This window comes from Symsagittifera roscoffensis, chromosome 7 (genome assembly GCF_963678635.1).
Source record: "Symsagittifera roscoffensis chromosome 7, txSymRosc1.1, whole genome shotgun sequence".
Lineage (NCBI taxonomy): Eukaryota > Metazoa > Xenacoelomorpha > Acoela > Convolutidae > Symsagittifera > Symsagittifera roscoffensis.
The window spans coordinates 6,770,078-6,792,486 of record NC_087068.1 but is presented as its reverse complement, the minus strand read 5'-3'; the positions used below and the strand labels follow the sequence as shown (position 1 = coordinate 6,792,486).

The following is a 22,409-nucleotide window of genomic DNA, read 5'->3' as shown; positions in this document are numbered from 1 at the left end:
GATGATCGGTCGGAATGAAATGGAGAATAGGTTGGGGTTACTTGTGAAGCATAAGAGGGAGTAGAAATGGGCGGGAGTGGATTATTTGGTGGGATTGGTTGAAAAGGGGGCTTTGAAAAAACTGAGGAGTTGGTTTGAAAATTATTGGATGGAGATGGTTCGGAGTCTGCAAATTCGTCAGGGGTTTCTATATTAGGGTTGTTGAGTTGTGAAATGGAGTATAAAACTGAAATATCTGAATTAGTATCCGAATTCATGCTTGATGTTATATTACTAGTTGGAAAATTGGGTGGCGGGAAAGCAAAAAGTGGGATTATTGTGATTGGAGTGTTGAGGTTGGTTGGATGGGAATTTGAGCGGTGTAGGGATCCAAGTTGTCGGCTCATCGTGGGCTAAAAAAATTATTATTTTGAGACTGAAAAGCGGTGGTATGGGGTTGTTCTATAATTTTTTCATATGTATTATCATCTTGTGATTGATGTGTCATTATGTTGTATGGGACTTTGCGATATGTTTGGTCTAAAATTTGGGTTATGTGTTATTGCTAGGTTTCGGAAATTACGTGGGACTAAGGATAATGGATGGTTATGTGGTAGGGGTGGCAGCTGTAGTGCTGTAGGCGTTACTTCTATGTTATTATGTTCTTCGTTGTACGTGTTCTGTGTTGTTGCTATTTTTGTATTATATTCTTTGATTTGTGCGTCTAGAAGAATTTTGTTAATTGATGATGAAAAAATTCCAAAAAATCCTGCAAATAGTATGCGTGCTACATTTGCTTGTCTATTTACTTGTGTGTGTATAGCACATGTGTTGTAGATTCCTTTTAAAAGTGAAAAAAGAAATCTTATAAAGTTAAACATTGCGTATAAGATAGTTAATTTTTCTAAGATGTAATAGGGCCATCCTAGAAAATCGAGGATTTCATTTTTTAGTGTAACAAAGCTAAAAATATTTATGGGTGAAATATCTTGTGGTCTGTATTTTTCACCATTTAGATATATATAGTCTTTAATGTCTTTAAAATATCCGCTATAATCTTGTGTATAGATATCTGCAAATCCTGCGGTTTCGGCAAGTTTGCTTAAGTTTTGGTCAATTGATTGTCTTTGTATAGTGTCCATTTGTGTTAATAATTCTTGGAATTGTTGTGTTCTAATGTGATGTTGAATATCTGATTTTGAATAGATTCCTATTGATTGTAAGTCTATATTTGGGTTTCGAGCGATAGCGCGAATGCTTTCTGGTGAAAATTTTTTGAGTGATTGCATTAATGTGGGGTATGGGGTAAGAAGATATTATTTATCTTCATCAGGGTTCAATTGTACTACTTTGTGGCTATTCTCTGATCCACATGGGACTGCGGCATCCCAAAAATATGTTCGTCCTGAAAGTGTGTCAACAAAATGTACTTTATTTTTATAAAAGATAGGGATTCGTTTATAGCATCTTTTATCTTCAAAAACATAGTGGTGATACTTTTTTGGTACAAGTATAAAACCATAAGATGTTTCCTTCGTATTCTAGAAAGTTTGATCTATTTCCTGATAGTAAATATCCTGCGTAGGGTATTTTTAATACTGCTAGTGCAAGTGATTGTAGGATTTGTGTCCTTTCTAATTCGCATAGTTGGTGAAGTGTTTCTAATTCGGAGAGTGACATCTCTTGAAAAATTCGACTAATCGTGTAGTCTAACTTCATATCTAAGTGGATATCACAGTGGATAGTACCAAAATAAGAATTTTTCATTAGTGATAGTTCTTGTAAACGTGTGCTTCTGGTGTCATGTGGCTTTAGATGTCCACCAGGTTGACCATTACTTTTTTGAAAGTTAACTGGTATATATGATGTTCCTTCGTGTAGAGGATGACCTGTGGCATAGGGGTCTATTTTTATTTTTCCAGTGGTCATGTCGAAACCTTTTTCGTATTCAACTAATATTTCAGAATATTGTGTTTTGTGAAGTGGGTTTCTGTATTTGCATGCGAGTTCTGTTTCTTGATATATTTGAAAACGTGTTAATTTATTTTCTATATTATGGATATTTCGAAAATCAGTACTTTGTTTTCGTGATGGATTGACTTGTTCATATGGAATTGATTGTATTAAATATTTTTCGTGAAATTTTATCATTCGAGCGTGTATTTTTGCTACTTGAAATGTTGTACATGTATCTTCGACCAAACAATTGTTGCCTGTGTCCGTTTTGTAGGATCACAATAACCTTGATCGTTTTTACAAGGTAGTCTAATTCCTTGATAGATCATTGTGTTGTCAGATAAATCTCGTGTGAGTTGTATTTTTTCTAGTTGTATTTTCCAATCGAAAAACATTATTTCTTGATATCCTTTATTTTTTGTGTCTGCTTTGCAGTTTGATGGATTATTTATACCAATGTGTGGTATCCAGTGCTTATCGTGTATGTCATAAGTTAATCTTCCGTGTGCGCCGTTGTATGGGTTTTTTTCATCTAGTTTAATGTGTCCTTGATATCTTTCAAGTTCTGCTTGATGTACAGAATCGGCAAAGACTTGAAAATGTACTACTTTTCTGTCGGTGTTGTTATTTCTTGTGATGTTTAATCTGAGTAGTTCGTTTTTACAATCATCGGGATTTAGATGTAGAAGTCGTTCTATATTACTTTGGTAGAATGATTCTTGGTCAAGTCGGTTTTCATTTCCGTTTGAAACTTGTGAACAATGTACTTTCTTTTCGGAAAATGTTGCTGTAAATTTATATCCTATGACTGTTGTTGCTCGGGCTTTTGAATATAGTGTCGCTATTACATTTGTAGTTTCTATAGCTTGTGGTTCCGTTTCGCATTGTGATACTTGATTTATTGCATATTTGTGTAGTGTTTTTTGTTCATTTTCTTCACAATCGTAATGTGTTACTAATAAGTCTTGGGGTCCTGTGCGGGGAGAAGGATTTATGTTCTGATCGGAGATTATTAGAAAAAGGAGTTGGAGAAATATCAATATTTTTAGAATATACATGTATATGATAATCCTGAGTACGGGTTATAAAATGTGATGTAACCAATTGTCTTTTTGGTATATCTGTCGTATTTATATATTCTTTCAGTTGTTATAAATGGTGGTGGTAGCGATTGAGCTGTTATATTTGGTGGGTTTAATGGGTAAGGATGTTGAGCAATGTTGTTTAGTTTAACTGTGATTTCAAATTTTAATTGTAGACTATTTTGTTGGAGTATTTGGATGTTATGGTCACGAATGTCTTCGTGAATGTCTTGTCTATACTGTAATCTATGAAGTGCCCAGTTGTGGAGTCGGTTACTTTCTGGGTGTTGTCCAAATAATGGTGGGGTGCTGTGAATGTGTTCCAGTCTAATCGTAAAGGGATATTTGTTGATGATTGTTCTCGATATCTAGCGTCGAGGTTATTTGGAAAATTTAAAGGGAAAGGCGTCGGTGAAATCTGGCTTATTGATGGTGTTGACGGTAGTGATAATGTTTCTGGTAGTGATGATGATGTTATTGTATCCGTAGAAATATCTATTGGATCATTTATTAAATTTGGTTCACCTTGTGTGAATGATTGTGTTGTCCAATATGGTAGTCGTGATGTTTGGTTTGGGGGGTTAAAGGGATTTTCACGTACTTGTTCAGATGTTGGTGTTGAACCTAAGTAATCTGAGGGTATACTTGAGGTGCTACGTTGTGAAAGAAGTGTAGGGGTTTCCGGTGATATGCTAATTGGGTTTTCCGGAGTAGTTGGTGATGGGGATTGGGGTATATCAAAATGAACTCGAGGGGTTTGAAAATTTCTATTTCGTCGTGGATGTATAATTTGTCTATTTATTTCAACTGTATTTTGGTTTTGACTAATATTTCTTATTCTACTTAATTCTTGTGGTAGTGTTGGGTACAAGTTATATGTTGGTTCACTTAGAGGTGCCTGTCGCTGAAGTGGTTCTAATGGTTCAGATAAGCGAGCGTGTCGTTCTTCAAAAGTGTGTGGGTTATCTTGGAAAGAAATTCGTGTAGATGTTTGGGGGTTTTGGGTAGTTGTAGGAATTTTCGGGTTTTCTTGGGATGATGTCGGTGAAGACTGACTGTGTGATTGCTGGTTAGCAATTTTTGATGGTTTTTTGATTGATTTCTTTTAGTGAAAAAATTTATGTTTATTGTAGTATTCTTCAAGAAAAAGAATTAAAAGGATTGTTGCTAAGGCGAATGTTATGATTGCCTTCTTTATACATTTGCATATTGTCAATATTAGGGATGATAAAAATGTTATAAAAATTACAAATAGTAAAAAATATCTGTTCTACTAAAAATGGTTCGTATCATTTAAATAAATTTTGGGTTTTCGTACCTGTGAATATGATCAATGACTTGGGAAAACTGGAGATATATTTCAAATAGGGAGTAGAAAATTAAAAAAATATTGCAAAAATGATTAAAATTATTATAAAAGCTTCAAAAGTATCAAAGAGAAATATAAATAAAAGTTCAAGTATTGTTAAAAGGTTTATGAAAATGTTGAAAATTATGTTGACTGATCGAGAGAAGAGCATTTAAGAAATGGCTTCTTGGTCGAATATTTTTTGTTAATTGGGGCGATTTTCAAGTGTGGTCGAATTGTTTATTGATTTTTTGACAAGTGGGTTGAGTTTTGTGAAAAATTGTTGGGGGCGAATTTTATGGTGTTCGGGAGGTCTTCTTTGCTTTATTTTTATTTGTCAGGTGATCTGGGGGTATTTTTGAGATTTTTGCACTTTAGGCTAAATTAATATGGTCGTACTTTTACTTTAGGCTAATTTAACATTTTTGTTTGGGGGGTTTTTGAGGTCTGAATTGGGAAAATATTGTTGATCTTTGCGTTATTAGATAAGGGAGGGTTATGATATTAGGGTGGTATTTATTTTAGTTGTCAAGTTTTAGCAGGTTGCTTATTTTTGACCTGGAGGTTGTAAAGTTATAGTTATAGATATGCCTGGAGTTTAATATCTTTCGTCTAATTGGTTTGTGTTAGAGTTATATAAGGTGACGGATTGAATGAATCCTATTGGCTAATTTTGAACTAGAATCGCTGCGTGTTTGCAGCATGTTATTTTGAAAAATGAAAGTTCAAAATGTTTCAGAGGTGCAAATAGTATTAATTTTAAAATTAAAGTTGTTTCTGAAATTCAACTTTCTTTAATATTTTAGATTCTGGGATGAATGTTTTGTAGTTTTTACGTGGTTGATTTCTAAGTCGTGATGACTCTCTGTGTTCTGATTTTTCGATTTGTTCTTGGGGTATACTTTTTTCTATCATTTTCCTATTTTTCCTTTCTTTTTGAGGTGTTTTTTGATCTAGCTTTTTTGTATTGGTTTTGGTTGTAGTTGGTTTTTATTTTGTTTTTCAAGGTGAATGTCGTTTTGTTCATTTATTTCATTTTCCATATGTGGGTGATTTTGAATAACTTTTAAACCTTTGAAAGAATATAATTGGGTTAGTTCGCGTAGTGCGTATTCTTTTGGGTAGTAAGGCAATAGATTGTTTCTATGTTGAACAATTTCTTTTTTGTCTGAATCGGTGATTTTATATGTTACGTCTGTGGGTTTGGCGATTATTTGGTATGGTCCTTTACGAAGGGGTTGTAGTTTTTTAGAAATTCCTTTTTGTGTATTAAAATGAGGTATTAAGACAAATGTTCCAATTTTTAAATCTGAGGCTGGTGTAAAGCGTGAATCTATTTGTTCGTTAATGTTTTGCCTTTGTAACAATTTTTTTGTTACTTTTTGGTAAATTTCATTGTGTTTTTTATCTCTATTTAAAATCCATTCGGTGTGTGTACCGGAGGCTAATTTAAGGATTTGTGGGTGATGAAAATGATCTTCATCATGTGTGTGTAAAGGTAGGTTATAACAAATTGAGTCTTTATTTGGTTGGCAATGACCTTGTTAAAAACCATTTCGTATGGTGACATTCCTAGAGCTGTCGTAATTTGTGAATTATATGCTAAGGGAAATAATTTTACATCTGCTAACCATTCTGTGTATCTTGTATCATTTCCATTTATGATACATCTAAGATATTCTTGTAGTGAACGGTTCATACCTTCGACTAAACCGTTTGTCCAAGGTGCATGAGATGTACGCGGTTTGTGTTTAATGTTGTATAAATGACATAGTGTGATAATTTCATTGTTTATGAATTCTGTACCGTTGTCTGTAACTAAGATTTCGGGTAATCCGAATTTGGCTATCCAGTGTTCGTAAAGTGTTGTGTAAGCATAATAAGCGTTACAATGTGGTGCTGGGTTGAGTGCTACATAATGTGTAAATGCGTCAACTATTACCATACTGTAGGAGTTTCCTTCAGAGGATGGTGAAATTGGTCCTTTTGTATCGAATGATATACGGTGGTTAAAATATAAACTTTGTCCTTTAAAATCTTGTTTTTGTGCTATTTGTTTTTGATTTGGATAAGGTTTATTTAGCTGACATACTATACAATCATTGCATAGTACTTTTATCCAAATTGGTGCATTCGGGAAGTAAAAATTTTTTGTAAAATTTGAATATGTTTTCTCTGATCCAGAGTGTCCTTTAATGTTTTGTGTATGTGAAATGTTAAACGCTATTAGAATCATACTTAAAGGGAGACAGGGAACTGTAGAATCGTTTAAATGATATTCTAGAAGGTCTGTGTTTTCATTAATTGTTGTATTATTAAGTTTTCGAAAATATCGGAGTAGTGTTTTATTTCCTAAAATTGTGGTATCTGCTTTTACGGGCTTAGTTTTGTATTTGTGCCATGATTTTAGTTGTCTAATTACTGGGTCAAGATTTTGATATTTTTTCAAGCTATTAATTGTAATTTTATCTGTTGGAGGGAGAAAAATGTTTTCAATTTCTAATTTAGATAAAGGAATTGTGTCAAGTGGGTCATGGAGGTCAAAAACTTGATTTATTGTGTATTTTGAATCATTTGTTTGTGGTCCTGATAAATTTATTTTATCACTTAAATTTTCTTTTTCAATTAACGGAAAAAGGTCTTTTTTATGCGAGTGGTGTTTTATTCGTTTTTGTTGGGTGTTATTTTTTATCCATTGTGAGTATGGAATTGGTTTGAAAGTTGATGTTCCAAGTAGATCAACTTCGTAGTGATTATTTTGGCAATCTAAGTAAAGTGGGAAGTGTTGGAGATTATTTATTTGTGATTGTTCAATGTCAGTTTTTACTGCATATTTGCATTCTAGTCGGGGTGATGTTTCGTCTTCTGCAAAGTAAAATTTTATATTTTTATGTATTTCAACTGTAGTTTTTCGTGTAAGTAATTCAGGTGGTGTATTTCGACTTAATGTATCTGGTAATGCAAGATTCTTTCCTGCTGTCCAAACTATATGTAAGTTTGGAAATTTCATTAGTATTAATTGAAATCTATAAACTCGGTGATTTGGATTTGACTTTTGTGTAACGAGAAAAATGATTGGTTTATGGTCTGTGAATAGAACTGTTGGATGTTTTGATCCAAGTATTAGAAATTCATATTCTTTAAGTGTATAAATTATAGCTGTACATTCTCTCATTAGAGCTGGAGAGTCGTAACTCTGCTTGAGTGAATAAGCGGGAATTTGCTGATATAAGGTTCATTTTATTTGTACCACTGTGTGATTGTAGTAATGCTGCGCCGATGCCAAAATTTGAAGCATCGCACATTGCGTAGAATGGTTGATTTGGATCTGGGATTGTGTTTGAAATTTGTTCAGTTAAAAGTTTTTTAATTTCTTCAAATCGTGTTTGATGTTCAGTGGTCCATTCAAAATTATTTTGTTGTCTGAGGATATTATAGAATGGTCTTTATATAATTGCATTTTGTAAACGTACTTGCTTAAGAAATTTAACATTCCAAGGAATTCTTGGATTTTCTTTTTGTTTGTTGGTGGTTGAAGTTTTTGAATAGCATCAATGCGTGATTTTAATGGAGTGATTGTGTTTCTTTCTATGTTATGTCCTAAAAATTTAACTCGTGTTAAAAAGAAGTGTGATTTATCGGGGCGGCCTTCAGATTTTCGTTCTGAAGTATTTTATGATAGTGTTCTAAAACTTTAAACATTTCTTTTGTCTGTGATTGCATAAAAACATCGTCTAAATAGGTGATTGCGTTTTTCTTAAGTATTATTGGTCTAAAAATTTTGCTCATAAAGGCTGAAAATGCTGCTGGTCCTATGGATATTCCATAGAATAGGCGGTTGAATTCATATTGTTGATTTCCAATAACAAATTGTGTTAAACGTCGTGATTGTTCATCTAGTGGCATTTGATTGTATGCGCTATTCATATCTGCAATTGTAAAGTATTTTCCGTTTGTTTTTGTTAAAATAACTTGTATTGGTTCAATAGGCCAATTGCATTTTGATTCGTCTATTAGTGAATTGAGATATCTAGCGTCTAAAACTATTTTTAATGATTCTCCTTTTGCTAGGATTATAACAGGGTTAATAAATGTGTTATCTTTTGGTTGTTCTTCTTTGTTTACTGGTGAGATAATTTTGTATTGTTCTAAAATATCCAGTAATCTATTTACCTTATCGTATAAATGAATTGGTACTTTACTTGCTCTTTGTTTTTTGAAAACTGCGTCAGGTTTTAACGGGAGATGTAGTGATGAACTGATTTTCCCAACATCAAATTTTGATGTTGCATAGACTGTTGAATATTTTAACAGTTGTTTTGCTAGTTTGTCGAAATCGATTTGTGTAATTTGCGAGTGTTCAAAGTTAAACATCGTTAAAAATTGTTGTTGTTCTTTTGTGTAGTTTGTTATATTGAATGTTGGTTACACCGAAGACTTTAGTCAAGGTGTTATGGTATCGTGTAACGGTTTTTTTTTAATGTTGTCTGTTGTCAAGTGTCGACAAATAACGTCCACAGTTATCAATTATCATGTGGGCTGGACTATATCGCGCTATGTCACGTGATTGCGTATGTTTGTTTCTTTATTTGTTCATCTTTATTTATTTAATTATCTGTTCTTCTATTTATTTAATTATGTTTAGTTTGCTTATATTTATTTATAATTTATGTATGTACATATTTATTTTTGTTTATTTTTATCACGTGTTTTTTATTTATTTAATTATTCTTTCTTTCATTTAGTTTTGCTTTTATTATTTCTGCGTGTGTATTTATTTAATTTATTTATTTTCATTTATTTATTTTATGCTTTTGTGTATACTTGTATTAGGTACACTGTAGTTTCAATCAACTGGTCTGTGTATACTTGTATTAGGTAGTTTTTTTTCAACTGCTGTGTATACTTGTATTAGGTACACTGTAGTTTCAATCAACTGATCTGTGTATACTTGTATTAGGTACACAGTTATTCTATTTCAACTTTTGTGTATACTTGTATTAGGTACACTGTAGTTTCAATCAACTGGTCTGTGTATACTTGTATTAGGTACAGTTTTTTTTCAACTGCTGTGTATACTTGTATTAGGTACTGTGTAGTTTCAATCAACTGATCTGTGTATACTTGTATTAGGTACACTGTAGTTTCAATCAACTGGTCTGTGTATACTTGTATTAGGTACACAGTTTTTTTTCAACTGCTGTGTATACTTGTATTAGGAACACTGTAGTTTCAATCAACTGATCTGTGTATACTTGTATTAGGTACACAGTTTTTCTATTTCAACTGCTGTGTATACTTGTATTAGGTACACTGTAGTTTCAATCAACTGGTCTGTGTATACTTGTATTAGGTACACAGTTTTTTTTCAACTGCTGTGTATACTTGTATTAGGTACACTGTAGTTTCAATCAACTGGTCTGTGTATACTTGTATTAGGTACACAGTTTTTCTATTTCAACTGCTGTGTATACTTGTATTAGGTACACTGTAGTTTCAATCAACTGATCGTGTATACTTGTATTAGGTACACAGTTTCTTTAGTTTAACTGATCTGTGTATACTTGTAATAGGTACACTGTAGTTTCAATTAACTGGTCTGTGTATACTTGTATTAGGTGTAAAACAGGAGGCGTTTTGCTACACATACAAACACAATCTTTTGTATTTTATTATAGCTATAGAAATTGATCTACAATGCGTAAGTACGACATTTAGTTCTACGATTGTTATTTCAGGTCCTTTGCCAATATTTCAGGCTCTTTGTCAATATAGCAAAATTTTGTTGTATATATGTGTTAGTAAGATTTTTAGTTCTACAACGTTTATTCAGGCTCTTTGTCGATATAGCAAAATATTGGTGTATACATGTGTTAGTACGATTTTAGCTCTAGAATTGTTATTTCAGGCTCTTCGTCAATATAGCAATATTTTAGCGTATACATGTGTCAGTACCATTTTTAGTTCTCGAACTGTTATTTTATGATCTATGTCAATATATCAAAATTTTAGTGTATACATGTGTTATTACGATTTTTAGTTCTCGAACTGTTATTTCATGATCTTTGTCAATATATCAAAATTTTATAGTTTACATGTGTTAGTAACATTTTTAGTTCTCGAACTGTTATTCCATGATCTTTGTCAATATAGCAAAATTTTGGTGTATACATGTGTTAGTACGATTTTTAGCTCTAGAACTGTTATTCCATGATCTTTGTCAATATATCAAAAATTTGACGTATACATGTGTTAGTACGATTTTTAGCTCTCGAACTGTTATTTCATGATCTTTGCCAATATAGCAAAATTTTGGTGTATACATGTGTTCGTACGATTTTTAGCTCACGAACTGTTATTTCAGGCTCTTTGTCAATATAGTAAAATTTTGGTGTATACATGTGTTAGTACGATTTTTAGTTCTAGAAGTGTTATTTTATGATCTTCGTTGATATATCAAAAATTTAACCTATACATGTGTTAGTACGATTTTTAGTTCTAGAATTGTTATTTCAGGCTCTTTCTCGATATAGCAAAATTTTGGTGTATAAATGTATTAGTACGATTTTTTGTTCTAGAACTGTTATTCTTCAATTATTAGTTGTTCAAGTTGTTTGGTTTTTGCTTCAGTTTATATGCCTTCGGTGTATTCGCGTAGCGCCTATGTTTTAAAATATGGTGTTTTTGTGAAATAATCTGTGTTCCTCTTTTCATTGCTTATTATATTATTTATGGATAATTCCTCGTTAAGAATTGTGGATTGACAAATATCTAATAATTGAAGTATATTATTTACGCGGTATGCTTTTTCATATACGGGTGATATTGTAGCGTTTGTTTCGCAATATCCTAAAAGTCCTAAGGGTAATGTTACTTGGTACGGTGTGTTGTTATACACATGTAGCGAAATGATGTCTGAATTCGTATTTTTCAAATATTTTATAGATGAAATCGTGATTTTGAAAAACTTATGAATAGGTTTAAACTCAAAGTCTGACATAAAGAGTTGTTGTTTATTTTGACTTTTGTCATGTTGGTGAACTTGTTTTATTGAAAAGTTATATATGTTTCCTGATAGTGGTTTCAGGTGCTTCCGTTGTTGGTAATAAATTGGATAAAATTTTGAAAAGAATGGTGGTTGTTTATTTAATCTTTGAAAAAATGTTAGAGCTGTATTTTTTGCTTTTGTGTACTTATCTTTGATTAGTAGTTTACTATTCAATATGTTGATTGTTGGTATATATTTAGATATAAATGGTATACCAATGATATTGTGTTTAATATCAGTGATATGAAATATTTGTTTAAATGGTTTGTTTAGAATTTTATTTTGCTCCATTGTTCTTGTGGGGAGGAGGAATAATTGAACTTTTCCATAGTTTACTAATGTTGATCCTTGTGCTGTTGCTAGTTTACTAGAGGTTGCAAGAGGCGTTAATTTTGGGTGTAATGTTTTGATTTCATTCCATGTGGGAATGTTAATTATGTTTGATTCTGCTCCTGAATCAATTAAAAAATCAATTTCAAGATCTGGTGGTTGGAATTCTTTGTTTCTTGGACTTTCTAAGAGAAATGGTATTGTCCAAATTTTTCTCTGGGTTGTTCTTTTTGTATATTTTGATAGATATGATTTGTGTTTAGACATTTTGTTTTGTCATTTTCGATGGGTTTACTTACCGTGTTAATTTCGTTTATTTCTTGTGCAGTTTGTGTAGTATTGATGGGTTCAATGTAATAATTGTGAAAGAGTTCCAATTGATTTTCATATATATGTGATGTAAAAGATTGTTCATATATAATAGGTTCGTAGTCGTTTTCGTTTGCTATCATATTTATGGAGATGGTATTTTCTGTATCACTTTCTGTGTCTGATGATCCACAGTTTATTTGATTTAGTTGTAGTTCGTTATTTCCTGTGTCATCAATACCTGGGGGGTCTGATGTTGTTTCTTCATTTGACTGTACTTGGTTAATATGTTTTTGATGTTTTGGTGTACTACTTCTGTATCGATGTTTAGAATTATCATAATGGTTATTATTCCTGTGTGGTGATTGGGAATAATTTCTATATTGATTATTATAACTTGAATTTCGATTTTGTGATTTATTCCGTGATCTGTTTTGGTAATTATTATTTGATCTTTGATAGTTTGATCTGTTATATGAATTATTTCTTGATCGATTATTCGGGTAATTCTGATTTCGATTGTTCGAATAACTTCTATTTCGATTATGTGAATAGTTTCTATTTCTGTTATATGATGAATTTCGTGATTGATTATTGGAATAGTGTTTATTTCTTGGGTTTGATTGTGAATTGGAGCTAGAAACAAATTGTGTTGCATTTGAATTTGATCTCGAATAGTTATTTCGACTATTTGATCGATTATAATGATTTTGTGAAGAATTCTGTGTATTTCTTCGTTCTGGTGATCTTCCTCTAACACTTGAGTTATATGGTGATTGATTTCTTGTGTAATTGTTGTTGTTCGGAAGTGGTTTTCCTGAACTGTTGTTACTGTATACATTTTTGTTTGGTAGATTCTGATCTTTCTTCATATATTGATAAAATGATTTATTTGGTTCTTTATACTTTTGAGGTTTGTTTTGGTTATCTTGTTGTTTTTGTCTAGATTCGGAAATACTATGTCCGTATCGTCGGCAATAATTACACCATTTTTTGAAAGATGGTTTGCCTTTAAAATTTGGGTGTTTTTCATAAATATTTAGTATTTCAGTGATTTTTTCAACTAAGTCTGTATCTGATTCCTGTATGTTATTGATATGTGTCGTGTTTGTTTCAATTCGATTAACATATTGTAGTTTTAGATTTTCTGTTTCTTCAAGTTTCATTGTGATTTCCGCTTGCTCTAGTTTGTCTACTAGTTTTCGAAAATCTAAATCTGGCTCTCGAATTGAAGAAGGATGAGATGCTCTCTTTTTTATTGCTATTTTCCTTAATTGAGGTGTTAAGGTCATCATTAAAATTTCTGTCATTTTTGTGTTTTTATAGTCATGTGTATTTAGTGAATATGCTTTTCGAACTAGTGTTTCGATACGTACTGCTAATTGTTTAATGGTTTCATTTGGTAATCTGCGAATTTCATTACATAAAACTCTTTGGTGTTGTTTATTTCTTTCGGAGTCAAACATTTTTGAAAATTCTTGTGTAAATCTTTTCCAGTCTGATTTTATTTCTATAGGTAATAATGAAAACCATTTTTGAGCTGCGCCATCTAAGGTTGTTTGTATCAACGCTGTGCGTCGATGTATCCAATTTTGATGTAGTGGCGTATTATTTGGTTCAGGTCCTATATTTAAAATTAAATTTGCTGTTACTGCATTTAAATAACCTTCTACAGAATATTCAGGGTCTGTTCCTGTGAATACCATTAGTGGTTTATTTGATGTTATTGATGATCCACCCATAAGTTATGGATTCATTGTCATCTGTAGTGACTCTGCGGCATTTGGCATTTGCGAAAAATTTGAAAGTTGATTTTTTGTTATTTCGTATTGCTGAATGTAATATGGGAGTGGTATTTCAATTTGCATTTGAGTTGGTTGATACGAGTGCATAGTCATTGGGTTTTGTGGTTGAATTGGTTGAAAAGATTGTGTATTTATTGGATTTGACATATGGATTGGTTGTTGATTTCGTGTATCTGTTGGATTTGGAGAAAAAATTCTATTATATGTATGAGGTCGTCGCGATCCTTGTTTGCGATATTCTTGGGTATATGGTGCAAAAATTTCTGGTTGTAAATAATCATCATCAGATGATAAGTAATCAGTTTGATGAGGTGCTTGCTTTTTATTTTTATTTTGTTGAAAGAATGGATAATTTTCACTATGGTCCTGTGGAGGATGTGAATTAGTCCGAAAATTTACTGAGTTGGTTGTTGTTATTGGGTTATCCCAATAGTGAGAACTTACATGATTATTATTAGTTTTTCGTGGGGGATAATTTGTTTTTGATGAATGTGCATAATTATAATTGTGTTCTGCAAATGTGTTTCTTGTGAACGTTCTTCGTGGTTTTGATGGTACTGTCATAGGTCTATATGTTTGATAATCCATTTGTGAATATTTTGGAGCAACCGAAGGTTTAACGGTTGATTGTAAGGTTACTTGTGCCAATGAAGTATTTGTATTTTTTGGTGTTGTTAAATTTGGATGTATTGGCGAAATACTTTGTTGTGTAGTTGTTGTTGTTTGGACAATTTCTTCATTTATGAAGTGTGATGGTGTTTGGATATCTTGTTGTGTAAGATTTCTAGTTCCAATAAGGTTTTCATTGTGTATGACGGTCGAATTTAAACTGTTATTTCGCGTATCGGGTAAAAATGTATTGTAGTTTAATGGTGTTGCATCAATGGTTAGTGGTACTACTTTTACATAATCTCTTTGGTAAGATATTGTACTTATTGCTTGACTTGAGATTGATTGTGGAATATTTATAAATGCATGATGAGACCATTCAGGGTCCCAAACGTAGTCTGATTGTTCTGTAATGGCAGTATCATCATTTGGATTTTGAGGTCTGAATTTTTTTCTTGCTTGTGAAATTAAGTCTATATTATGTGTGAAATAATCTATTATAAACCATGCCAAAATTTTTTGTAAGTCATGTTTTGTGTGTTGTGAAACATCTTAAGTGAAATTTTCTCTGATTATATGTAGGAAAGTTGAAAATAATGTGATTTCCTGTCGTACTTTTGTATGTTTGGATGTTTCAATTGGTGAGATACTTTGAAATTCTGTTTTTTCTAATATAGAAATAAAGGTATATATTATTGCAAAAACTTCGTTAGTGAATATGGAGTTTGCTCTTTGTGAATTATGATATTGTATGCTTTTAATATATTCTAAGAATACTTTTGAAAATTCTAATTCAAGATCGTCTGTTTGAATTACATATTTTCGATGATTCGGATTTGGTGTGCTGAATTCTATGGTGTAGATTCCGTATTGTTGTGTTAAATTACATATATCTTTCAGATAATGTTCAATAATTTGTCTTTTGATTTTTACATCTGGGAATTCTGTTTTGCATGGGCTGATTCCGTGTTCAAACAAATTTAAGAGTAAATTCTTGCAAAAATCATGCTGCCCTCTATTATCGGGTGCATCTATGAGGAAGGGGTAAACCTCTTCGTCATCTGGGCTATCGTCACTTTGAGTGTGGCTGTGGCTCATTTTTTCGTTTAATGACTGTTAATATATAACTATCAATGTGTCTAATTGGTTGATTCCAATTATACAAGTGTACTGGTTTGTGTTTATATTGCTTTTTTATTCTTCTTTTTCCTCTTTTTGATGAGTTTGAAGTTGTTTCTGAATCGGAAAAATATTATTGATCGTGAATGGGACAATTTTTATCAATTGATTCCTTTAATTTGTAGAGTTCATCTAAAATGCTGGCTTCTGATTCTGAAAATGCGTTTCTATTTTTTGAAAATCTTTTTCGTGTGATTTGTCTTTGTTTGTTTATTATTTTTTTTTATCGTTAGTCGTTTTGTTCTAATGTATCCAACTGTTTGTGTATGAGGTGTGATTACCAGATCGTATTTGTGGTTGTCTATCTCACAGTTCTGTAAAACGATTGTTTGTTTATTTCCTAGATTTTTGAATGACATAAGGTTTAGGATGAGGGATGCAAAAAGTTGTTAGGTGATTTCTATTTTCTTAGACTGTTAGTCCTTACGATTTTTTGATTAGCTTAACTGGGGTCTTTTTGTTCAGGGTTGGAGAGAAAAGTATATCGATTCCGAAGAATGATTTTTTACTTTCTCGTGGCTATTCTAAGCTAAGGTGTTAACTTACTTAATCTTACTTAGGGGTAGTGATTGTGTTCAAGGGTTGGAGAATAGTAAATCGGTCCACAAGGTTCAGGTATAATTAGAACGCAAGTAGTTCGTTAGATACTATTTTAAACTTACTAAGTCTAATATTCATCCTGGGTCTGGTAAGAGGAGGGTTCAAGTGAAGGATGAATAACCGAAGTTCTTCACTGTTTATCTTAATTTGAATGGTTAGTTTTATTTAAAAATTTCTATTAATCTTGGGTCGTTTGGAAGGGTTGGATAGTGAATCGACGTTTGAGGTCGTTAGACACTTGCTAAGTGAGTGGGGGAGAACAAAATTGTTCTTTTTGATCCAAGGATAGGCCTTGATGATCAGGTTTTAAATTTAGTGAAATAGAAAATTAATTAAGATCCAAGGATAAGCCTTGATGATCTGTTTTTAAAATTAAGTGAATTTAAGTTTAAAATTGTTTAAGTTTATCTAAGAAAAAGATTTAGTTTTTTAATGATATTAGTGAACTTATGATTGCTGTTATGTTTAGGTGATAAAGCTGGGACAACAGATGATTTTATGATTACTAACAATTTATTGTCATGCTACTAATTTTTATTTTCATTTTCAATAAATATTTTTCAAACATGTTTTATATAAGACTGCAGAAATTAAGAAAACGATCTGAGATCTTTTTATCAATCGTTATTGCATATTAATAATTTTGTTTAGCGCCTGAAATGATCATGAAGATTGACTTCAAAATTTTATGTTTGCAAATGAAAATCTAAATTCATTGCTAATAAGATTCTAAATATAAAAGTTTGTGTTGGCTTTTGCCGTACGATCATAAAACTATTTGGTAAGTTTCTACTTTGTCGTATGTCGTCTCTTGTTCGAGGTCTTCTTCCAATTCCGGGTAGTTCTGTTATCGTTCGGAATATCGGCTCTGATCTATTGAGTCGTAGAGACATTTCGATTAAATTATTGTCGTATAACATTTTAAAAATGTTTTGTCTAATTTCTAATCTATTTTTTGGTTAATTCTAAGCTATTAAGGTCTTATTCGAGACTTATGGTCGCACCAGATGAGTTAGGACCGATGTGGTTAACTCATAGAGTAATTTCGGATAGGGTTCACCGTCTGCTCGTCACGCTATCTTATTTTCGGCCTGCTCGTCACGCTATCTTATTTTCGGCCGGATAGATTCGTGCAATTTCTTAGTCTAATACCGATCCTAATCTTACTCTTATACTTTCTAGTCTCAGGGTGTTTAACTAGTCTCTGCTAGGCTCAATAGATCTAGGGTATACTGGTTTGTTGCGGCTACTGAAGTTCTCTTGGAGAGGCAACTAATTTCTAAGTTAAATTCAAATCTCTGGTGCTGAAATTACAAGTAATTTCAGCACTTACAAATAAGTGGGTTGTTAGTTAGATGGATCATGATTGGTTAATATTAAATACTTTACCGTGGTAAAATATCTAATTTATCCAATCATAAAATGTAGTTTGTATCAGGTTCCAGTTTTATGCCTAATTTACTAACATTTTTCGCGTTTGTATAGTTCTATAATCACACCTCGCAGAAGAAACGATGCTAATTTGAAGATAAAAACAGTTTTTTTAAAGCTCTACGAATCTGGTCAGAAAATTTTGTGCTAGTTGCACAGCAGCCGGCTATTCTTGTTTTTCTTTGAAACTTTTGGGGGGGGGGGAATCAGTTGGTTTTTGATAATCTTGAGTTTATTGACACGTGTCCATCGGTCTGTTGGCTATGCTCGGAATAGTGTAAAAAGAACTTATGGTTGTTCATCTTAGCTGTCTGTTTCTTTATTGCAGATAAATATGTTGTTCGTTAAAGTACTGTAAACATGGTAAAATTCCTTTTTTCTTTTTTGATTTTTAAAAAATTCTGAAGTGGAACTGGTAGTTGTGTGAACACTGCAATAAACCGTAACTTGGGAATTGATTTTATTTTGGAATTGAAAGTGCCACAAACGGCCTAGAAATAAAATTCAGTCTAATAGTTGAGTAATTGGCAATTTGTCTTTTTTTGTGCTAGTAAGATGATAGTTGTTTGATGATAATAGTAAGAGGATAATAAATAAATAAAAAGTAAATTGTGATTGAGCTTCTTTTCAATTGTTGTCAAGTTACTCTTTAAATATTTGAAATATTTTCAACGACGCTGATTTTTTAATCAACGCTGTCATTTTGGTGCACGTAGTTGAGATCAATCGGTCATAAATAACATTTTTAGACGACCATTTTCTTCCTGTTTTTACAATATTTATTTGGGACAAAAGACCATAATTGCGACTATATTTAATCACTTGAAAGTACTCTTGGATCCTACAACACATCCACAACTTCATAGAAGCCTTAGTTATTCACCTCTTCCGAAACTTTAAAGGGGGTTAATGGGCTCAAGGAACACCACCAAAAAAAGTTTCATTTACCATTGTTTTTATATCTAATATTAGAAATGAACTTTTCAATTAGAAAATTTTATTAAACGAACTGCATTTAGCATTAGATTAACATGAAAGCAAGTTTTTGCGATGAAAATCAAATATTTATGGAAATCTTAATTGCTACCATTTAACAAAAAAATGAAAATGTAAAAAGTTTGCATTCAATGCATTAGATCTTCAAATGCGGCGACGATTTTGATGTTTAAGATTCTAGTCTTGGCTCTGTTTTTGTTCAGATTTCATCAGACTTTGTGACCCCCCCCCCCCCTGAAAAGAGCCTTCTCCACTCACCTCTCAGAAAAACAAGCTTTTTCCTGAAAAGGGGCCTTTTTGAACCTATCTTACTTTCGACTCCAAAATGAGTCCACAATGCGAACGATCTAACTGCTCACCTCACCGCCTGCTGATTACCTGCTGCTGAAGTGCGCGCCGACAACGCTCTTTTTTAAAAATTTTATTTAACAGTGACGTGGTCGGTATTTATTTTTTGCCGCCGGCGATGAGTTTTTAATCAAGGAAATATAAAAATAATAATATTGAATCATTGGAAACATGCAAAATTGATACTAAAAAACTCAGTTCGCATTCTTAACATTACTAGCCGGCCATTTATAGCATTTCTAGCCGACCATATTGGTATTACATGGTATGTTTAGTAGTAGTTTTGCACGTGGAATTCAAAAATTGTTCAAAACTTACCAAGCTTTTACGTTTTCAAGTACTATAACCATCGTATATATAGTCAATAGTTGGTAAATTATATACACGTTACTGCGTCGCAGTTATGGTGCAGTATTTTGAGCAGATTATTTTTTGTTGCTGAAGTGAGTGGCTCTGTTTTGAATGGTATGGTGGCTTGATTGTTCACTTTTGGCCGTGTTTTGACGATCGCTTGGTAACAAGACCATCAGTTGTTTGGTGTTGTGCTGATTAATTGGCGTGCTCTGTTTTGTTTTGCTCTTTTTATGCTCTAATTCTTCGGCGGCCATATTTTGATTAAATCGTACTTTGTATCTTCAGATTCAGTTGCTCGCTCTCTTCTCGCCCCCACTTTATAAATCTAAAAAACCAACAAATCAACCAAAATGAGGGAAATCGTTCACTTGCAAGCCGGACAGTGCGGAAACCAGATCGGAGCTAAGGTAAGTCCAGAACCCATTTGTACAATTCCCCCTATTCATTTCGGTGTTAAATGTTATCTACACACAACGAGTAAAAACAACAGTACAACAAATTTTCGAATTTAAGATAAAAATGTAAAATCAAGATGCGAATTATTTCTTTAAAAACCTTTTGTGTTCTAGTTCTGGGAGGTCATCTCTGACGAACATGGCATTGACCCCACCGGAACCTACCACGGAGACTCCGACCTCCAGCTGGAGCGAATCAACGTGTACTACAACGAGGCCACCGGTGGCAAGTACGTCCCTAGAGCCGTCCTGGTCGACTTGGAGCCCGGAACCATGGACTCCGTGAGGTCTGGACCTTTCGGCCAGATCTTCAGACCCGATAACTTTGTTTTCGGTAAGTTTCAAATCTATTCTTGTCAGCATTAAATGAAACTGCTGTGACTTAAGTGACTTTTCAAGAGATTTGTAGATTGAAGAGTTGCATGTTGCTTTTAGGTCAATCTGGAGCCGGTAACAACTGGGCCAAGGGACACTACACCGAAGGAGCTGAGCTCGTCGACTCCGTTTTGGACGTCGTCCGAAAGGAAGCCGAGGGCTGTGATTGCCTCCAGGGATTCCAGCTGACTCACTCTCTGGGTGGTGGTACTGGATCCGGAATGGGAACTCTGCTGATCTCCAAAATCCGAGAGGAATACCCCGACAGAATCATGAACACCTTCTCCGTTGTACCTTCACCCAAAGTGTCTGACACTGTCGTGGAACCCTACAACGCCACCCTCTCTGTGCATCAGTTGGTTGAGAACACCGACGAGACCTACTGCATTGACAACGAGGCCTTGTACGACATCTGCTTCCGAACCCTTAAGCTGACCACCCCCACCTACGGTGACTTGAACCACTTGGTATCAGCCACCATGTCGGGTGTGACCACCTGCCTCCGATTCCCCGGTCAGTTGAACGCTGACTTGAGGAAATTGGCTGTCAACATGGTCCCCTTTCCTCGTCTCCACTTTTTCATGCCTGGTTTCGCTCCTCTGACTTCGCGTGGATCGCAGCAGTACCGAGCTCTGACCGTCCCCGAGCTGACCCAGCAGATGTTCGACGCCAAGAACATGATGGCCGCTTGCGACCCCAGACACGGGCGATACCTGACCGTCGCCGCCATTTTCAGAGGCCGAATGTCGATGAAGGAGGTTGACGAACAGATGTTGAACGTGCAGAACAAGAACAGCAGCTACTTCGTCGAATGGATCCCCAACAACGTCAAGACCGCCGTCTGTGACATCCCTCCCAGAGGTCTGAAGATGTCGGCCACCTTCATCGGAAACAGCACCGCCATCCAGGAGCTGTTCAAGCGAGTGAGCGAACAGTTCACCGCTATGTTCCGACGAAAGGCTTTCTTGCATTGGTACACTGGCGAGGGCATGGACGAGATGGAGTTCACTGAGGCCGAGAGCAACATGAACGACTTGGTCTCTGAGTACCAGCAGTACCAGGATGCCACCGCCGAGGAGGAGGGCGAATTCGAAGAGGAGGAGGAGGAAGAGGCTTAAGTCACTTCATCTATCCAATTCAGAATCGAAGAGAGGCAAGATCTAAAGGAACAAGCGACAAAGACTTAATTGCCATCAACCTTGATAAACTTTGTCCAACATTGTCTATCCTTTTGCTACTGACTCTCCTTTCAACAAAGCTTATTGTTTTCTAACGCGTCACAATTCAAATCATTTGCAATGAATTTTCAAAACCCAAGACAGCAAGAAGCAGTTTGCGGACTGAAATATTACCCAGCCGGTTAAAAAAAGTTTAATTAAGTTTCTTTAATTAAGCTGAAATTACAGACATAAACATATCCACATGCATATTAGCGCGGCATAAAAGAAGGAGGCGATTTGCTCGCGCTATAAATCCCCCAGGAGATGAGGTGACTACATGGCATCTGCAGCGACAATACGAGCGATAAAAAAATTCATACCAATGAGATGATTGAAGCAGCCTATGCTATTAAGATAGAAGCTTAACAAGCTGCTCTGCAAGTAGCAAAGAATGTTCCAGCTGCAGTAATCGTGGCAATGGATTTTGAGATCCCTAAAAATTGAAAATATTCGTTTTTTTCGACATGGTTTTTTCGAAATGTTTTAACAGATGACGTACGAGTTCGTATGGATAATAAGCTACAAAAATAGTTGAAAGTGATATAGCAAAGCTATCCTCTCATTTTATAAGGTTGGCGTTTGCTAACTTGGAAGACCTGATTGATTTCAATGGCGTTAAGAAAGCGGCCGTTGTAAATGTTTCATTGTTTTCGTCCTGTTTTTGAGTTCCAAACCAAAATGCCCCAAACATCTTGCCTATATGTTTTGCGGGCAGCTGATGGGGTTTATAGATAAAGTCAGGAGGGTGGAGTCACGCACGGCAATCAATGCGCCCCGATGACATGTATGGGTGGTGAATTTATGTTAGAAAAACTAGAACTTTCTGATGTTTTTCTTGAACAACTTTTTTTGAAATTTCTTTTGAAATCCAAATCGTGTCTCTTAAATCAGAGACCACAACACAAGATGACCTAGCTGGGTTCTTCGACGTACTTGATTACACTTCATTAGTAGTTGGTGTAGAGTATTAGGAATTATCATGACG

At 33.9% G+C, this 22,409-nt stretch overlaps 2 protein-coding genes across 2 annotated transcripts in view; one reads left to right on the top strand and one right to left on the bottom strand.

Moving 5' to 3' along the window:
* The window catches only part of LOC134851742 (coiled-coil domain-containing protein 63-like), a gene marked incomplete in the record, with an annotated part of 375,128 nt that overhangs the window by 206,224 nt on the left and 146,495 nt on the right, over window positions 1-22,409 (bottom strand).
* On the top strand, window positions 19,591-21,329 carry LOC134851607 (tubulin beta-4B chain). Its single transcript, XM_063867756.1, has 3 exons — window positions 19,591-19,781; window positions 19,944-20,163; window positions 20,265-21,329. The coding sequence occupies exons 1-3, from the start codon at window positions 19,725-19,727 to the stop codon at window positions 21,320-21,322; spliced, it is 1,335 nt and encodes a 444-aa protein (XP_063723826.1). The 5' UTR covers window positions 19,591-19,724; the 3' UTR covers window positions 21,323-21,329.

Coding starts and splice junctions, on each gene's coding strand:
- LOC134851607 (XM_063867756.1), top strand. CDS start 19,725: ATGAGGGAAATCGTTCACTTGCAAGCCGGACAGTGCGGAAACCAGATC. Junction 19,782..19,943: donor GAAACCAGATCGGAGCTAAG/GTAAGTCCAGAA, acceptor TTTGTGTTCTAG/TTCTGGGAGGTCATCTCTGA. Junction 20,164..20,264: donor ACCCGATAACTTTGTTTTCG/GTAAGTTTCAAA, acceptor TGTTGCTTTTAG/GTCAATCTGGAGCCGGTAAC.